This window comes from Diceros bicornis, chromosome 18 (genome assembly GCF_020826845.1).
Source record: "Diceros bicornis minor isolate mBicDic1 chromosome 18, mDicBic1.mat.cur, whole genome shotgun sequence".
Classification (NCBI taxonomy): Eukaryota; Metazoa; Chordata; class Mammalia; order Perissodactyla; family Rhinocerotidae; genus Diceros; species Diceros bicornis.
Window position 1 is genome coordinate 61,704,600 of NC_080757.1, and position 15,561 is coordinate 61,720,160.

A 15,561-nucleotide genomic window follows, 5' to 3' on the forward strand; every position below is an offset into this window, starting at 1 on the left:
TGACAATGATTCGAATAATTGGTACTTTACAAATTAATTAAGAAACCTAAGATAAAAAATTCTAGGGGCTGGCCTGGTGGCGTAGTGGTTAAGTTCGTGTGACCTGCTTCGGCGGCCCAGCGTTTGCAGGTTTGGATCCCCGGGCACGGAACGACACACTGCTTTTCAAGCCATGCTGTGGTGGTGTCTCATATAAAGTAGAGGAAGATGGGCACAGATGTTGGCCCAGGGCCAATCTTACTCAGCAAAAAGAGGAGGATTGGCATGGATGTTAGCTCAGGGCTAATCTTCCTCACACACACACAAAAAAAGTACATTGGAAATTCTTCATATGCCCATGATCAAGCTTATTTTCAATTCACATTACTTAAATTCTGATGACCTGGTTTGTTCAGACAAGTCATTTTTCTTTTTTTTTTTTTCCACCAAAGCCCCAGTAGACAGTTGTATGTCATAGTTGCACAGCCTTCTAGTTGCTGTATGCGGGACGCGGCCCCAGCATGGCCGGAGAGGCGGTGCCTCGGTGCGTGCCCGGGATCCGAACCCGGGCCGCCAGCAGCGGAGCGCGCGCACTTAACCGCTAAGCCATGGGGCCGGCCCCCAGACAAGTCATTTTTCAAGCTGAACACCAAAATAGGGAAACTCCTGTAGATTTCCACTCGCCCTGCCACCAATGATGTATATTGCTTCCTTGCTAACAATGGTGGATGACTTTCACCTGCCTTTTATCACCCGAACAGTTTTCCGACCATAATGATAATAACTGTAAGCTGGTGCAGCTGTAGTGAAAGCTGTAAAAGTCCACAGTGTCTGAAGACAAATGCCGTCAACATAATTGAAAACTGGAGCTACCAACATAACTGGACTGCTGTGTTTACCTTGCTAATTAAGGTTGGTTTTAACCTAGCAGTGGCAGAGCAAGGATTGGAACACTTAGAAAGTGTTTGCAGTGTTGGAGGAGTTCGATATCTAACATAAAAACCAGCAGCAATCAACATTACATCTCTTGAACTTATCATGTAAGTAAGTGGAACTGGAGTAAGATCTGCACAGGTCAAGCTAACATATAAGATACTGATAAGTATTTTATCAGCAAGTGGTTAGAGCACTTCCCAAAACTGATTTTCGATTGGCCCAGTTTTGAGCAATAAATCCATCCGACAAATCAGTTAGCCCAGCCAGAGCAAAAACCTGTGGTGCAATGTGAAAATCCTCTTCAATAATCAAATAGCCCAAAACTGGGGCCAAGCCAATTCTCATATGTTGTCTCATGACAACATATTCAGGATTGTTGATGGGTTTTCATACAGGCTGGCGGTGCTTGCAAGGCCCCCCATGAGATGCATGCCACTTGTGAAGCCAGCATGGCGTGGACGCAGGTGGCGGGAGCTCTGCAGCCTGGGGCACTGGTGAGCCACTTCTCCATTGAGTCCCTGAAATCTTGGAGAACCTTGGATGCCTGCATGCTAGTTTTCAAATCCTAGCCAAATTTCTTCTTTTAAATCCAATTTGAGACTATCTTTTAATTGAGGAGTTTGGCTCATCTACATTTATTGTAAAAGTATTTGTTGTATAATTATTGCAATTGTAATTACTGTAATTAGGACTAATTGTAGTTGTTAAATCAGGACGTTCTTTTGTCATCTTATTTCATATTTTCTATTTGCCACACATTCTTTGCATTTATTTTTTCTCCTTTCCTGTATCCATGGGGCAGCTCTTTCTGCTGGTTTACATGCTATGTTCTGCTTTGGTTCCTACTGCTGCTTCCCATAAGCCCCCTCCCTGTTCGTTTACCCAGATTGATTTCTTAGTCTTGTCTTCATCTACGTCTTCCTTCTGACAAGATAAATGCCTCAGCATGTCCTCACTTCCCTCATCTCCACCCTCCCTCTCTCTGTTGTGCTGGTATTATCTAGAATTTTAGTTCTAGATTGCTACGTAGTTTGCACATAGATTGTAGATTGTATGTTTATTTTCTTTAGTCGTTGTTTCTTGGACACAAGTAAACTCTACTGAGTTATTTTATCACTTCTTATTTCTCCTTGTGTAATGTCTCCTCTGTTGGGTCTCTTCTTACTTGAACACTGCCTCCAAGAGTGATTTCAAAGTCGACTCTTGGTAGAGTGTCTTAAGATCTTATATGCCTGAGAATATCTTTATTACATCCTCATATTGAAATGATAATTTAACATTTTGGGTACAAAGTTCTTTTCTTTCAATACTTAAAGGTGTAATTCCATTGTCTTCTTGAATCCAGAGCTGTCTTTGAGAAGTCTGATGTCATCTGAGTTTTAGGATTTCTCTCTGCTTTTGATGTCTTGTAGTCCCCAGACCGTCCAGGTGTGGGGAATCCTTCTCTCTCCTGGTTGGATATGTTTCTCCTTCAGTTACCTGTATCTGTCAGGCCTTCTTTCTCTTTCTTTTCCTTCTGGGAGACTTCCTCAGTCAGACCGCAGCTCCTGTCCCCCTGCTGGTCATTCCATCTATTATTTCTTGGGTCAGTGATTATAGTTTCATCCCTAACCTTCCCACATGGGTGTTTTGATGACTCCTTTTTCCTGCTGCCTGTCCTCTGAGGATATCGGTTTCTCTGGCTTTGGCTCTGGTGCTGCTTGGCCCTGCTCCAAGCGGTGGATGTGGCCCGATTGACCGTCTGTCTCCTGAAGAGGCTGCCCTGCTCAGGACTCTACGGCCATGAGCTTTGAGGGGGCCTAGGTCTGGTCCAGGGTTTCGGGGGAGGCAACCTGGAGTGGGGAGGCAGTGAGCCCCTGGCAAGCCAACCCCCCCCAGAACCCTTAGCCACCTTGCTGACCCCCTCCCTGTTGTCTGCCCTCCTTGGCCACCTCCTGTGTTGGAAGCTTGGCTTTCATGGGAGGCTCAATGGCCGTCCTTGGGCTTTGGGGGCCACTGTGGGGAGGAGTCAATGCCCCGAAGTGTGTGTTTCCACTGCTCCCCACCATGGTCGGCCACCCTGGGCCAAGCTGACCTCTGTTTCTCCAAGTCTGAAAGCCCCCACCCCCAGGGAAACCCCTAAAGCTGTGGCCTGTGGTGGGGGCTGTTCCTCCAAGTTTTTCCCTCACAGTCAAGGCTTTTGCCTCCAACTTCCGTGGTCTCAGCCCACAGCCACACGGTTGATGGAGCATTTGCTCTGCGGAGGCCTGTTCTGAGGGTTTCCCCGGGTATCTCGCTTAGTCCTCATGGCACCCCCGAAGCAGGGCAGCCATTATCCTTATTTCACACATGAGGAAATCGAGACCTGAGAGGCTCAGGCATAGAGGTAGATGTGTGGGACACAGGACTTGAACCACGCTCAGGCTCTTGCTCATAAATGCCCAGCACACAGTGGTGCTCAATAAGGGCCAGGGGGTTAGGGATGTGAAGGAGGGACCCGGCCCTGCCCTCCACGTCATCACAGCCTGGGGTGTGGACAGAGAAGAGGACGGACGATTAAGGGTCGAGCATGAGGAGGGAGGAGGAATCTGAGGAGCCCAGCCTGAGCATAGAGCAAACATCAGGAGGGAGTTCACATGGTGGGGGGACCGTGGGGCTCTACCTCATGTGTAGCCTCTGGTTGCTGGGTGGGGTCAGGCCTAGCGATGCCTCAGATGACATGGTGCCCCTGGAGTGGGCACCATGGTGCTGTCTGCTTATCTCTCAGGTGTTGCTTCAGACAAGTGGGCAAGGCAGAGCTATGGCAGGAGCTGAGGGGCGGGGGCAGTGGGAAGGACAGCTGGCTTGGAGTGAACCTGGACCCCACTCCCCTAAATTACAGCTGGGGAAACTGAGGCCCAGAAGAGCAGGACTTGTCCAAGGCCACACTGTTGAGTGGTCAAGAATGGGGACCAGGGGCTGGCCTGGTGGCGCAAGCGGTTAAGTGCACGCGCTCTGCTGTGGCGGCCCGGGGTTCGCTGGTTCGGATCCCGGGCACGCACCGACGTACCGCTTGGCAAGCCATGCTGTGGCGGCATCCCATATAAAGTGGAGGAAGATGGGCACAGATGTTAGCCCAGGGCCAGGCTTCCTCAGCAAAAAAAGAGGAGGATTGCCAGATGTTAGCTCAGGGCTGATCATCTGCATAAAAAAAAAAAAAAAAGAATGGGGACCAGAAATCGGCAGGCAGCTGAGAGACACCTGCTGTATACCCGGCTCTGCAGGGTGACTTGCATTTACTCCAGGGGTCCCTGGGGGGCTGGCATGCTGGGACGTTGCATCCCTTCTCTTTTTCCCCTGGCCACCGTTTGGGTCTCAGCTGCAGGCCCTGGTGCCCTCCACGAGAACCACTGAGATCATGTCCCAAGCTGCTTAAGCCCGAGGGGTCCTGGTGACTCCCTGCCCCGGCTAACACACATCCCACCACCCAGAGAGAACCAATGTCGACACTCCGTCTGTTCTTCCATTATGTCAGCCGTGCAGACGTGAAAATACAGTCACGTATTTAAACAACCACATGCACCCGCGTGTGCTTTATAAATGTGGGGTCATACACACATTCTGCACCCAACTTATACCGTTCATGGTGTTTTGTGAAGGTCCTAGTGAAGCTATAGATTCTTCATGGCGCCATTGCAACGCCTGCTGTATGTGTGTGCCATACTCAATATGGCAATTCTCTTATTTGGAAACTTTGGTCATTTCTCAGTCATTAGTTTTCGTATTGAAAGAACACTGCACTGGATATTGCTGTAGTTTTGTTTCTGTGCCCAAAGATCATCTCCCAAAGATACAATTCTAGAAGTGGGATTTCCAAGTAAAAGGGACATCATACTTGAATGACATTTTAATCTTTAGGGGGTGAAGGGCTGCCTCATTCTAGTTGATGTTCCATTGGTAACGGTCACTTTTGCTGTTTGTACATTCGTATCCGAGTATTTGTCTTCTTCCTATTGATTGATAAGGCTCTTTATAAATTAAACATATTAGCCCTTGTTCTGTAATTATTTCTCAAACAGCCCCTCCCTGAGTTTTTAGATGCTCGTCATTTATCTATGTTTGTAGTGATTTTATAGAGAGAGGTTTTAGGAGTTTCTGCGCAGTCGATTGTATTAGTTTTGTCTTTGCAACTTTGAGAGAAGATTCATCGGCACAGGATGGGGTGGGGGTGGGCAGCACAGTCTGATGTTTCCGGCCCAGAGTCCGGGAGGACCCGGCCACCATTCACACCACACAGGGGCAACTGTTTCCCACTGGGAGGCAAGTTCCCCAAGGTCCCATCGCCCCGACAGGAGCACACACAGGGAGGGCCCTTTGTTAGGACACCCAGGTCACGGCTGCCAGCTCCCCTCCCTCCATCCCCATCTTATTCTCTGGTGGAGGTAGGTAGGTGAGGGCGAGTGAAGGGGGGTAGGGGACGGTGGGGGGGTGAGTGGAGGGGCAGGAGAGGGGCGGTGAGAGCTCTGCTTGAGTCATCCCTGCTCCAGCCTGTGGGGCACCCTCTGGGCTGAAATGGGGAAGTGCCCCTTTCTCCTATTTCCTTCCTCGAAAGTCTCACACAGTCACACAAACTGCAAAAGTCCTAGGAGACACTTGGGGCTGGTGTCAGGCAAGCCTCCCCTCCTCCGCTCCAAGCTGGTTGAGAGACAGACGCTGGGGTCAGAATGGGGAGAAGAGAAGCACTTTATTTCTGGCAATGGCTACCCCCACCCGACCCCGCATCAGACTGCCTGCTGCCCCTGGCTGCAGCAGGACAAAGAGGCTTTCTCCCTGGTGGCTCCAAGGTGCCAGGGGCAGCTGGGCAGGGAGAGCAGGGCAGCCTGAGGGCATGAGACAGCCAAGGAAGGCTTCCTGGAGGAGGTGCTGGGAGCCTGATTGCTGCGGGGAGCTGCCTGCATGTCAGCGCTGGGTTAGCCCATCTTCTCGGAGCTCCACCCAGGCAAAGGGAGGCCTGAGGGGCTCACAGGTCTCACTGGTACTGGTTGGGGGTGGACACTGTGTTGCGACGGCTGTAGGACATGTCTTCATACACCACACACACAGAGTTCTTATCCCTTGCCCAGCAGAGTTTCTTGATCTGAAAGATACAGCCTGTCATCTCCCTACAGGGGGCCAGCTCCCTCTGGGGCACCCTCTTTCTTCAATGCACACCCCTCTAGGACGCTTTTAGATTTTAGCCTTGAAACACCGCTGTGCCTCTGGACCTGCGTGAAGCCATGTCTCAAGCGGCCTCGGCCAGCCCCACAGGTCTCCTGAGCTGCCCCAGGCCTGGGCGAGGGAGTAGGGGCAGCCCAGGGGCAGCGGCAGGGAGGTTGGAAGTGACCTTGCCCCCAGGGACCTGGACAGGGACGGGAGCTCATGGAGCTGGGCAAGGGCAGGGGTGGGGGGCAAACAAAGGAGTGACCAGGGGCAAAGCTGACTGATTCCTGGCCCCTGTCTCCATCACCTCCTTCCCCTCCCACCTGCAGCACACAGTCACACAGGTTCACATTCACATGCACACTCACATATGCACACACATGACACATGCTCACACATGTGCATACTCTCACAGTCACAAGCAGGCATCCCCCAGCTCTCTGAACGGGTTTCTCTGGACCCTCCTCCCACTCTCGCCCTCAAATTGCTGACCAGGACGTCCTCCCAGGCTCCACGCCCGTCCCCGGCCCGCCCTGTATCCTTAGGACTTGGTCTCAGCTCCAGTTCTTGAGTTTCCCTCCCACCTTTGACCCTCCCATCCAAACCGTCGGAGCTCCGGGGGACCCTGACGGAGGGGACAGGTGGGTGCTGGAGTTTCCCACGTGGCCAGCTCCCTGGCTTAACCGCTCTCCTTCCCTCCCTGCGCTCTGAGATGAGCCGGCTTATAGGGATGCAGGTGACAGCTGGGGGGGTTCACACTGACCTGGGTCCTCCTCAGCACACACACCGCCCCCAGCCCCAGCCCGATGAGGAGGAAGCCTGCAGCCAGGGCTGTGGGGAGGGCAGGGTGTATCAGCTGAGCCTCTTGGCATGTGTTCACTACTTGGGACAGGTTGTCTGGGAAGAAGGAACAGAGAGAGGCAGTTGGCAGGTGGGGGAGTCCATGAGAGCCTTTGGGGTTCAGAGCAGGGAGGGGCTCTGTGGTGGAGGGGGGCCATCCAGGAGGCTTCCTGGAGGAGGTGGGCTCAAGTTGGAAGGAACCACTCAAGCAAGTGTAGACGGAAGTTTCCCAGACAGGGTCAGGTGGAGGCTGGCTGGCCTGGCCAGCAGGTAGGTGGAATGGTCCCAGGGTGGCACGCTCCCTACCTGTCACGACGACCAAGGTGCCGGGGCCCCAGATCTCCATGACGTTCTCCATGACGGCCTGGCAGGTGTAGATGCCAGTGTCGGCCATCTGCAGGTGGTGCATGGTGACGGTCAAGTTGTGCTGTGGCCCCGAGAAGGCAATGCGGCTCCCAAACCACTCATCCACGGTGGGCTCCCTCTCATCCTCATAGTAAATCACATTGGTGGGCTTCGGCCAGCTTTGCTTCAGGTAGACCCCGAGCAGGGGCCCGCTGGTGGAGCAGGTGATATTGATGGAGCCCTCCTCTGGGGCGATGATGTAGGAGGGCGACTGCTGCACCTCTACAGGGAGGACCCGCTGCTGTCACCACCTGCCTGGCCAGAGGAGCAGGGACTCGCCCCTCTGCAGGGGATGGTGGCGGGATGGAGGGGCCCTGGGACAGCCCACTGCTGACTTGTCACCACGGATGAGACACGTTGCGGGAGCCTTAGAGCAGCTCAGGGCGGCAGCACTCAGTGCTGTACTCAAGTGCTGTACTAGAGTGCTAAAGGGGCTACGGGGGCTGGGCCATCTGAGACCTCTCCCCACCCTGAAGTTTGGGGGAAGTCGGAGCCAGGGCTTCTTCCTTCCAAAGCAGCCGACACTCCCCTGGGCGGCTCTGACTTTCCCTGGCTCCACGCCTTCTCCCTCTCTTAAAGGACAGTCCCTGAGATAGCAGGAGGCACTGTTCTGTCTCTCTCTCTCTTTCCAATGCTGGCTGCCTCAGTTTCCCCACGTTTCCAGGCACCTGGAGCTGGTGGCTGTGAGGTGGGCACATCCTGGCTTGTCTATGGGAACCAGAAACGTCCCTCCTCTGCCCAGCCTGGGGCCCAGCAGGACCAGCTTCCCCGTGCAGACACAACCTTCCTTAACATAATCCAAACATCAGCTTCTCCACAAACTAAATTCTACAGCTCTTGCTTTCTTTTTTGCCTTCTTTCTCTCTTTCTTTTTTTTGCCACGAGGATTGTGCCTGCCGATCCCCCCACCCCACATTGTGTCACTGGTCTTTCTATCTTACTGCAGAACTTCACACACGTCGCTGTTTTAACAAGCAAACTGAAGGGCAGAGTTCTCTCATGACAAAGGCCACCTCGCTAACCATAGAAGAGAAAGCCCCGGACACTCAGGTAGAGAGAAAGAAGAGCTCAAAGCCGGTGATTCTACTGCCGGTTGTTTTGTGACAGGTGCTCAAGGCTCTCCAGGGGGCTCTGTAGGAAGGTCACGCTCAGCATCCCCAGACCACCCCCTTCCAGGGAAGGAGCGTCCCCAGGTGGGGGCTGCGCAGGCGGCTGGGTAGGGGCGTGGTGGGGGAAGCGCTTACCTTGGGTGGCCAGGGCCCTGGGCAGGTTGCAGACAAGGGCCAGGAGCACGGGGAGCAGAAGGAGCCCCAGGGCCATGCTCTTTGCCATCCCGCCCACCGCAGACCCAGCGACAAGCAAAAGGCAGGACCCCCTTTCACAGCAGGCCGCCAAGACTCTTCCTGTCTGCAGCACCCAACTACGTGTTGCCACCTCGGAGGCGCCGCACCAAAAGTCCCGATGAAAGGTCCTTTCCCAGGAGTCGAGGCAAGACAGAGCAGGAGGCTGGCAGGGAGGATGGCAGGCGGTGACTTGTGGTCAGGGCGCTCCAGGAGGGCTTCCTGGAGGTGGAGCCATTGGCTAGAGGACGCTCTGCAGATCAGGCTGGGAGGGGTGGCCCTCGTTCCCTTAACACTGTCCTGCTGGGTGCCCAGAGGGTAACTGGTTGTCCTGGTTCCCTGCCCCTGCTGTGTCTCCATAGGGCACATGAGGGGAGAGGAGATAGGAGGGCGAGGCCAGGGGGTTGGGGCAGGACCAGGAGAAAGACAAGGGGGCCCCCTGGGTGGGGTGGGGGTCAGGCTCCAGCCTCCCTTGTCCTCTGGGTCACTTTCTGCTGTAACTTGATTTACGCCCAGAAATCTGGCATGTCACGTCAGTCACCTCGTAGTGTGGGGGCGGGACAGGGTTTGGCGGGGGGCTAGCAGCAGGGCCTCGAGGGCTTTGTAAGGACCCAGACCCAGTATTTCCTTCCTAGTGTCCTGCCTGGGGTGTGCAGGGACCAAATGGCTTTTGTGGGCCCCTCCCACCTTGATATCAACATTAAAATGACCTTTGATATCACTTTAAATGCACTGACACTTTTGGTCTGTTTTAGGCAAGGTGGAATAGATTTCCGTGGCCCCCAAAGCATGGAGGCCCCGGGTGCTGTGCCCACTGTGTCTGGTGGGTGTCAGTCTGGCTCTGGGACGGGCCTGGCCTGATGGTGGCACCAACCCAGCTTTGCAGTGGCATGGGATGCCACAGTCACCAGGCACCACGCAGGGCCTCCAGTTTGGGGTTCCTCGCACTGAGCGATGACTTCCAGGTGTCTGCGTCTTTCAGATACCTTAGGACTTTTTAGAGCTTTAAGACAAGAAGCAGCTTCTTTTAGATTTTTATATTTTCTTCCACTTAAAAAATATTGTATTTCCTAGCTCATTTGATGGTTTATTGATTAGTTTATTTTATTCACCTGAAGGATTTAGCATACGGGATGTTTTTCAAAGCATTGAATGTAGAACTTCTAGAAAAAACCCTATATGTATCTAGTAAGACTTCTGGCATAAACGGGTTTGGGATGGTGAAGGGCCAGTAAGCGGGGCTGATGGGGGAGGGGAGCCCCGGGGCTGGGAGAGGTGGGGGTGTGGAATGACCAGGCAGAGCCACTTGTCGGGCCTTCCTTAGGGAAGGGCTCCCTCGGCCGCGCCCCCTGGTGGAGCGGGGCGACGCACCATCTCAGGCCTCATCCCTGCTGCTTGCCCTCGCCACCGCTGGCAGGAGGGTCCCCAAACTTGTTCTTGCTCAGAGTCAAAAGACAGGACTGTGCCCGAGATCAACTTAAGACCAAAAACTGGGGCGTCTCTGAGGTTACCAGCGTGCCCCTCCTGCTCCTGAGGCCGGAGCACTGGGAGGAGGAGCCCAGGCCCCTGGCCCGTGATGGGTGATGAGGGAGAGCATCCTATTAGGTCAATGCTTTGAAACTTGGATTTTTGTATTTTTGGCCAGAGGATGAGGGAGCCGAGAGAGCTGCTGAGGAGTAAATGGGAAGGGCCTGTGCTGCCAGCCTTCCCGCGAGGCCACAGTCCACTCTTTGCGTAGGCCCCGGAGTCCCCACTCCGCGGAAGGACCCGCTCGCTGCCTGACGTCCACACATTGGGCAGGACTCCGGGGCCGGCAGACCTGGGTTACGTGCTCACAGGCATCTGTCAGCCAGGTGGGGGGCGTGGGACAAGCAGGGCTCCATTGCTGGGGCTGCGACCACACTGTGCTGGCAGCCTCAGGGTCAGGGTGGGGCTCCTGGGGCCTGAAGCCGGATGCTCCCTGGGCTGGATCACCCTCCTGATGGGCCTACGCTCCTCGGGCTCCGAACCAGCTCATCTGGGGACTGAGGGACGACAGCTGTGAGTGGAAACCTGTGTGCACAGACACTCAGGCACAGGGTCTGCAGCACACGTGCTCACACACACACCCAGGAACACCCACTACACACACACAGCACACTCACCGTGCCCATACATCCTAGGTCTCCTGGAAGGAGCAGGAAGTCCAGCCTCCCCACCCATGCTGTCCTCCAGGGTATCCTGGGGACTAAGTGAGGACTTGAAGGACAATGGGGACCCAGGGGCCTGGTTGGGACTGCTGTAGACAGCTGGGGTCCTCTGGGGGAGGGCCACTGGCTTTCTGGGACCCCACACTCCCCCCTACTCCCCATAGCCCTGGTGCGTGTAAGGCCAGGGAGCCCAGTGTCCAGGCCGGATCCGGGATGACCCCCACCTGAGTCCCCCCGCTGGCCCACAGACCGGAGCAGGGCCTCGTACTTGTGGAAGCTTTGAGAACTTCGAGGAACGGCACCTTCTGTACCAGGCCCACATGCCGACCACCAGGATGGAGAGTGTGACAATGACAAGGATGACAAGGACCACGTCAGACTGGCTCCCCACCTCGGACAGGGGGCGTGGCAACTCTGGGCCTGCAGGAAGCAGGCGGGAAGCCTCCATCAGATGTTCACTAGCTCATCACTCCGCACCTGGAGTGAACCTGAGAGGAGACATCACTTCCCGTGGCCTGGGAGTGGGAGAGCAGCAGGGGTGACAGGGTGTGCAGGATGGGCACGGGCGCCAGGCACAGAGGGTACCTGGGCACAGGCTCTTCATCTGTGCTTTGGGGTAAGGATGCAAACACCTACCTGAAGAAGGTGTGAAGAGCAGGTCCTCGGGCTCTGCCAAGGAGACATGGGCAGGTTAGGGGGCCTGTCCAGGCCCAGCCCTGGTGCAACCCCCACCCCTGGCACCAGGTGGCAGATGAGACCTGGATACTGGAATCCACGAAGGGCTTTCTGGGTCCCCCTCCCAGGGCCTGGCCAGTCTGGGGCACCATTCTCAGCCCCCCTCGCTGCCCCTGGCTGAGTGGGCAAAGTTGAACAGCTGCTCTCTGCCCCCAGCGCTCAGGGTGACCATGACTGGATTAGAACCGGGTGTGGGGGGCGGTGGAGACTTGGGGAGTTTTGCAGCAAAGGAAGGGGTGGGGGTGGGGCAGCAGGGTGGAGAGGAGGTTTTAGGTGTCACCGCCCTTGTGCAGATGGAGGTGGGGTTGGGGGGCTACGTCCAGGGCACACGTGCAGGGGCAGCCCTGGGGAGGGGGCTTGCGTTCCAGTGGGAGGTCATGGAGGGGGGCACAGAGGTTGGGGGGCGGCGGGAGGGCAGCTTGGTGTCCTTCTCTGCTAATTGCTTCCATTGTCTCAGTGAATCAAGTAAGTAGCCAGGTCCTGGGTGAGAGTGAGGGGTGGAAAAGTAGGCAGAGGGGCTGGTGGGGGAGCAGAGAGGTGGTCGCTGTGGCCACAGGGGTATGGCGAGTGCCATATGGATTTAACCAGCATGTCCTGGAGGAGGCGTGGGGGCAGTGGTGAGGAGCCGGTGCAAGTGGAGCGAGGGGTAAAGTGGGAGAGTGTGGTCAGAGAGGGGTCCTGGTCTGGGGGCAGTGCTGGCTCTTCAGGTGGACAGTGTCCAGGGTAAGGCTGCGGGAGTGGGGGCGCTGCTAGAGAAGGCGAGGGGACCACAGGGCCTCTGGGTGATGGCAGGCACGGAAAGCAGCAGAGCTTCCTCTGGTTTCATTTTGCTGGAATCCAGGCCTGCCCTCCCCGGGCCCCATCCCCATTGCTGGGGAACTTCAGGGGACGAGACGGGAAGATGCCTGGGGGGTCGAGATGCCCCTCCCTCCCCCTCCCCCACCTCCACCTGAGACATTCAGGGTGGTGGTTGCAACGTTTCTCTGGCGTCCTTGGAGATGCCACTTGTACTGGCCAGCCTGGGCGTCTGAGGCGTCCTCAATCACCAGCTGTGCCACGCCTCCTTGAACCCGCAGCTGCCACCCAGCCCGGGATAAGTGTCCTGGGGCGACCTCCCTGAAGATGTGCTGGCAGTCCTTCCCGGGGGCCGGACGCAGGCAGATGGTGACGCGGGAGAAGGGGTTGGAGATGTTGCAGGCCATCATGGCGTGCTCCCCCCTGGACACAGACACCACGCCCTTGGTGCAGGTAGGGTTGTCCCAGCCTATGCGGAGGGGAAGGTCACTCGTGTGGGTCATGGCTGGGCCTCAGGACATTCAGTGACTGCCCTCCGTGGGGTCACTGATATTCCCTGGGGCCTGGGCCTGAACTCAGTCTGCTTCTTCCATCCCTGCCTCGCCCCTGCTGGACCCCCTGGCAGAGAGAGTGGGACCCCGAGACTTACTTCCTCTCTGAGCACTCAGGGAGGCAGCCAGGAGCAGGAGGGCCCAGACCATCTTGGTAACGGGGAGGGGGGATGCCAAGGTCAACATGGCCAGCAGGACGGGCAGGCAGGCCTCAGGGGTCCCACATCTTCCTCAGTGGTTCTTGGGACACTCCCTGGAGGAAGGAGAGCCAGTGGGTCAGAGGCCCCCTGGGCTGCTGCAGAGGCCGATGGGAGCAGCCACAGCCTGGCCAGGGGCAGGCAGGGGTCCGTGAATGCTGGAGCCACCGCCCTGACTCTTCTCCATGCAGCCTGCCCCCCCATCCCCCTGCCCTTCTCAGTGCCTTTATAATGTGTGCGGTACTGGCCACCATCCGATGAGACAGGAAACAAGGTGCTGGGCGATAACCCTCCGTACATCGGGGTTTATCCTTTCAGTTTCATAGTAAAACGTGCATCGTGTGTCCTATGGAAACAGCTGGTGCCACATAGACTCTCTGGTGCCCACTTTGGACTGACACTGTCCTAAGACCCCCTAGATGCCCCCAGCCCTCTACCTCCTCACGCATTCTGTGGCTGGGCATGCCGGCTTCATTTTGGCACCTATTAAGGGGACATTTGGCCCACTTGCCGAATTTTCTTATCAACAAAGAGTCTTCCTGTGGAACTCACAAGTTATAATCCAGGAAACTGGGATTTTCGCTTCCTCTGAAACAAGCCCATCTCAGGCACCATGAAACTGACATTCATCCTGATTAAACTATTTAAAAGAATTTTAAAATTGTTTGCCAGACCATTTGTTGACTCTTTGATTTAAAATAATAATAATAATGATAGACTTTTCTGTTTTGTTTTTGAGCAGTTTTAGGTTTACAGAAAAATTGGGCAGAAAGTGCCAAGAATTCCCATATGCTGCCCCCCCCCCGCCCCAGTTTCTCCTGTTACTAGCGTCTTGCCTTAGCGTGGTGCATCTGTAAAATCAATGAGCCAACAGTGACGCATGATCACTGACTAGGGTCCAGAGTGTACCTTACGGCTTACCCGTGGCGTTGGACAGAATGTGGGTCTGGACACATGTATAACGACACGTATCCACATTACGGTACCACACAAACTAATTCTACTGCCTGAAAATCCCCTGCGCTCCTGCATCCCCCTCCTCCCACCCCTGGAGACCCCTGATCTTTTTACTGTCTCCATAGTTTTGCTTTTCCGTGAATGTCATAGAGTTGGGACCCTCTGGTGTGGGTTTTTTTTTTTTTTTTTTGGTGAAGAAGATTGGCCCTGAGCTAACATCTGTGCCAATCTTCCTCTATTTTGTATATGTGATGCCGCCCCAGCATGGCTTGACGAGCAGTGCGTAGGTCCACACCTGGGATCCAAACTCGAGAACCCTGGGTCATCAAAGCAGAGTGAGAAAAGCACCATGCACCCGGCCAGCCCCGACCCTTTGGTTTTGAATGCAGCTGTTTCTGATTTTCTTTCCAGTTTGGGGGGGGGATGGGGTGGAAGGGTAGGTGGGCCTCCTTCTGCAATCTTGCCCACCCAGACTGGGCAACCCACTGCAAGGAGGCAGCTGCAGGTCCCGAGACATCATGAGTGCAACTTACCCCGGGAGCTGAGCCCTGTCCCAGCCACCCAGGGGGCAGACTTCTCCAGCACGCCTCCCCAGGTGTGTCGCTTCTGAGCTGGTGTGGCTGGTGCTGCTGCCTCCAGGCTTCCTCTGGTTGATTTTCTAAACTTGTTTCTATTCCCAATTTATCATCACAGGGAGGGTAGCTTTCTTTCCTCATGATATATGTACCACATTTGTAAAGCAACAACAGGCAACAGAGAAGAGCTGAGGAAGAAAGAACCACCTGAAAGACATCACCTAAGAGAAGCGGTGGACACTCACGGCCCGTCTTTCAAGTGTGTTCTTGTGCACGCGTGTACACGCACATTCATGTGATTTTACATAAGTGGAATCATATTAGACAAGATGCTTAATCAAAGATACTCCCTTGCCACCCCTCCTCCCTCCTTTCTCCCTCTGAACCGTATGTCCTTGGGTGAATGGTGGCCCCCAAAAGACATGTCCACCCAGAACCTGTGAATGTGACCTTATTTGGAATTAGGGTCTTTGCAGACGTAATTAGTTACGATCAGGTCAATTGGAGTAGGGTGGGCCCTAAATCCGGTATGACTGGTATCCTTATAAGAAGAGGGAAATTCGGACACAACGAGAGAGACACTCAGGGAGAAGCCACAGGACAATGGAGGCAGAGAGTATGTGATGCAGCTCCAGCCCAAGAATGGCAGAGACACCAGAAGCTGGAAGAGACAGGAAGGATGCTCCCCTGAAGCCTTAGGAGGGAGCGGGTCCCTGTCGACACCTGAATTTTGAACTTCTGGCCTCCAGAACTGGAAAGGATAAAATTCTGTTGTCTTAAACCCTCCTGTGTGGTCCTTTGTTACGGCTGCCCCAGGACGCTCACACACTTTCCCCTCCCCTAACCCCACAGCCGCACCCCAGTGACCACGTGACTCCAGCTTTCTCCTCACTCACTCGGATAAA

The 15,561-nt window shown here is 55.1% G+C and overlaps 2 protein-coding genes and 1 pseudogene across 2 annotated transcripts; all 3 read right to left on the reverse strand.

Annotated features, from left to right (window-relative positions):
* Nucleotides 1-714: 714 nt before the first annotated feature.
* Nucleotides 715-1,346, reverse strand: LOC131417979 (cardiolipin synthase (CMP-forming)-like; annotated as a pseudogene).
* A 4,262-nt stretch (nucleotides 1,347-5,608) lies between these two features.
* On the reverse strand, nucleotides 5,609-8,983 carry CD7 (CD7 molecule). Its single transcript, XM_058561954.1, has 4 exons — nucleotides 8,562-8,983; nucleotides 7,219-7,539; nucleotides 6,836-6,969; nucleotides 5,609-6,010 (listed from the first exon to the last, which is right to left on the reverse strand). The coding sequence occupies exons 1-4, from the start codon at nucleotides 8,647-8,649 to the stop codon at nucleotides 5,903-5,905; spliced, it is 651 nt and encodes a 216-aa protein (XP_058417937.1). The 5' UTR covers nucleotides 8,650-8,983; the 3' UTR covers nucleotides 5,609-5,902.
* A 654-nt stretch (nucleotides 8,984-9,637) lies between these two features.
* SECTM1 (secreted and transmembrane 1) lies at nucleotides 9,638-13,166 on the reverse strand. The gene is made up of 5 exons (XM_058561955.1): nucleotides 13,026-13,166; nucleotides 12,531-12,845; nucleotides 11,483-11,515; nucleotides 11,115-11,266; nucleotides 9,638-10,681 (listed from the first exon to the last, which is right to left on the reverse strand). Exons 1-5 carry the CDS (start codon nucleotides 13,111-13,113, stop codon nucleotides 10,628-10,630), a joined length of 642 nt encoding a protein of 213 aa, XP_058417938.1. The 5' UTR covers nucleotides 13,114-13,166; the 3' UTR covers nucleotides 9,638-10,627.
* Nucleotides 13,167-15,561: the final 2,395 nt, after the last annotated feature.

Excerpts from the sequence above, each read along its gene's own strand:
- CD7 (XM_058561954.1), bottom strand. The coding sequence starts at position 8,649 with ATGGCAAAGAGCATGGCCCTGGGGCTCCTTCTGCTCCCCGTGCTCCTG. Across the intron at positions 6,970-7,218 it reads CACCTTGGTCGTCGTGACAG|ACAACCTGTCCCAAGTAGTG; the intron begins GTAGGGAGCGTG and ends CCTTCTTCCCAG. Across the intron at positions 6,011-6,835 it reads GTGTGCTGAGGAGGACCCAG|ATCAAGAAACTCTGCTGGGC; the intron begins GTCAGTGTGAAC and ends TGTATCTTTCAG.
- SECTM1 (XM_058561955.1), bottom strand. The coding sequence starts at position 13,113 with ATGTTGACCTTGGCATCCCCCCTCCCCGTTACCAAGATGGTCTGGGCC. Across the intron at positions 11,516-12,530 it reads CACCACCCTGAATGTCTCAG|AGCCCGAGGACCTGCTCTTC; the intron begins GTGGAGGTGGGG and ends TCTCCTTGGCAG. Across the intron at positions 11,267-11,482 it reads GCTCTTCACACCTTCTTCAG|GCCCAGAGTTGCCACGCCCC; the intron begins GTAGGTGTTTGC and ends TGCTTCCTGCAG.